This window comes from Cottoperca gobio, chromosome 4 (genome assembly GCF_900634415.1).
Source record: "Cottoperca gobio chromosome 4, fCotGob3.1, whole genome shotgun sequence".
Classification (NCBI taxonomy): Eukaryota; Metazoa; Chordata; class Actinopteri; order Perciformes; family Bovichtidae; genus Cottoperca; species Cottoperca gobio.
The window spans coordinates 26,381,629-26,384,128 of NC_041358.1; the positions used below are offsets into that span (position 1 = coordinate 26,381,629).

Genomic DNA, 2,500 nt, shown 5'->3' on the forward strand with positions numbered 1-2,500 from the left:
TCTACTAGGTTTACTAGGTCTACTAGGTCTACTAGGTCTACTAGGTTTACTGGGTCTACTAGGTTTACTAGGTCTACTAGGTCTACTAGGTTTACTAGGTCTACTAAGTCTACTAGGTCTACTAGGTCTACTAGGTCTACTAGGTTTACTGGGTCTACTAGGTTTACTAGGTCTACTAGGTCTACTAGGTCTACTAGGTTTACTGGGTCTACTAGGTTTACTAGGTCTACTAGGTCTACTAGGTTTACTAGGTCTACTAAGTCTACTAGGTCTACTAGGTCTACTAGGTTTACTAGGTCTACTAGGTTTACTAGGTCTACTAGGTCTACTAGGTCTACTAGGTTTACTAGGTTTACTAGGTCTACTAGGTTTACTAGGTCAGTGTGCAACAAATACTGATTCCGCTGATATTCTTGATCCAGTAAATTCAACTAAAGAATGCAACACACTCCAGTAACGGTGTAAACATCCAGTCATGCTCCAGGTGAAGCTCCAGTACTGACCAGCGGAGGAGCAGGAAGAGGAATGGGACTTTCTGCAAGGTAGCGACGGGCTTTCCTGATAGCAAACTTCTCGGTTGGTAAAGATTTTCCTGCTATTTTCTGCTTCAGCCCTGGGACCTGCCTGCCATATAACAAAGTAAACACATACATATCAGAAGTATGGAGACTATATGTGACATAATGTTTGTATATCTCACAGACTGTTTAAAAATAAGCTAAAATGCTGAATTAGTGGAGCTTTTTTGATGTTCTGTACCATCAATAAAACATATTCCCTACCAAAGACAGAGTATGACATCATAGATGTACTGTATATGCATTTATATATCTATATAGATGTGTGTTTGAGTGGCTGAGCTCTGAGTTCATACCTGAACAGAGTGAACGCAGTCTCCCCAAAGGTTAGGCAATCATCCGCAGTCATCATGCTGAGGTATGCTGCTTTCATATACGCATAGGTGGCCTGAGGGGAGGAAGAGAAGAGGTGACATCTTTCCTTTTCAAATGAGACGAGGAAAAACTACAACTGTGTGGAGTTTAGAGACCAAACCAGGGCGGCACAACTCACATACAATCTGAGCTTTTAGGTTTCAAGACATGTGATATTTTCAACTACGAGCTGCTGACGAGGATTTCTGTCATAACATGTGATTCGTTTTCTTTTTCATTATCACTATAAAGCATTTAATGGACTCTGCTTTGTGTATTGTTGCTCCCAGGTGGAAGAACAGAACAGAAGAGCCACAGCAGAATTGAACTGGGGAGCAAGTATATCATGAGCAGTGCAATACGCTGAACCACAAATGACCAATTTCTGACTCATTGTTTTGTATCAGACGGTTGGATGGACCTCCTTTCAGTCAAGAATAAATTGCCATATCATGATATTTATTTATAAAGATGTACTCACACCTCTGCTCTGATTTAAATCCACAGCACACGCTCCTGTAACTCATGTACACGCTGCATTTTCCACATTTGCCACACAGGCGTTTGTGGGATTTAACCATCATTGTGAGATGATTTGATAAACATTACAGTGAAGGTGTAGCATTAGAATGTTAGAAGACACCAAATATGGGGTTTTATAAGCAAAGTTCTTTCTGACAGGCCCCCTACCCCTGAACCTGAATACGTTGTCCCACTGGCTGGATACGACATGTCCTTGTGGAACGCTCTGTTCATTCAAATAGATAATACAAGTTTGCAACGCCACACATGTTTCCTCTCTTAATCTTCTCCTTTACTCTCGTTCTGGGATTGTTTGGGTACAATGCACCTTTTTAAGTGTCTTGTGTTGCACAGGGAGATTTCAAAGCTACATGATCTGCTGTGTTTCATGATTCATGTAACTGTTTTATTCCTTGTTACTGTTGTTTCTGTTTGTGAATGTTTCTTGTTCTCGGGTCTCTCTTGGAAAAAAGATAAAGATTAAACAAAATCCAACTCTGCCACCAAGACTGCTGGACATGTTTACATATTTCCAAATTCATTAAGAATAAGGTGTTCACAGTACGGTGTCCCACCTTGGACCAGGTGTTCTCTTTGCTGAGCAGGTCGGCGTAGAAGTAGGCCATCTTCCAGTGCTTCTTGTAGGTGAAGCACCACATCAGCTCCCAGTAGCACATGTGGTGGAACTGCTTCCACTGCTGCTGAGCCTCGCAGCACTCCTCGAAACGCTTGATAGCCTGAAAACATTCAAACCATTTAGGATCTCACCTTCGTAAAACATACAAGTTGTGAATGTTCTGAACATTTTGTTTACTCTATAAGTCGTTGACCTGAACTCGAAGACCGATATGTTTCTATTCCATGTTAAAATGTTGCCATGTTTTAGATATAATTAAAGCCATACGGCATTCGTGTGGGAGGTGTTTCCTTTCAGTTTGGTAATTACATTATTCTTACATTTGTTGTTTGTTTAGCAGAATCAAAATATGCTAAATATGTGAATGTGCATATGAAATCTAGTGGACAAGTTGTAGCAGTAGCAAATG

General features: G+C 40.8%; 1 protein-coding gene across 2 annotated transcripts in view; it reads right to left on the reverse strand.

Annotated features, from left to right (window-relative positions):
• ttc39a (tetratricopeptide repeat domain 39A) overlaps positions 1-2,500 on the reverse strand; it is a 29,327-nt gene that overhangs the window by 5,879 nt on the left and 20,948 nt on the right. For both annotated transcript variants that reach the window (XM_029430289.1, XM_029430290.1), the window contains 3 exons: positions 2,030-2,191; positions 875-966; positions 504-624 (listed from right to left, as the gene is read on the reverse strand). In XM_029430289.1, coding sequence (XP_029286149.1) covers positions 504-624; positions 875-966; positions 2,030-2,191 — 375 coding nt within the window. The remainder of the gene's footprint in view (positions 1-503; positions 625-874; positions 967-2,029; positions 2,192-2,500) is intronic.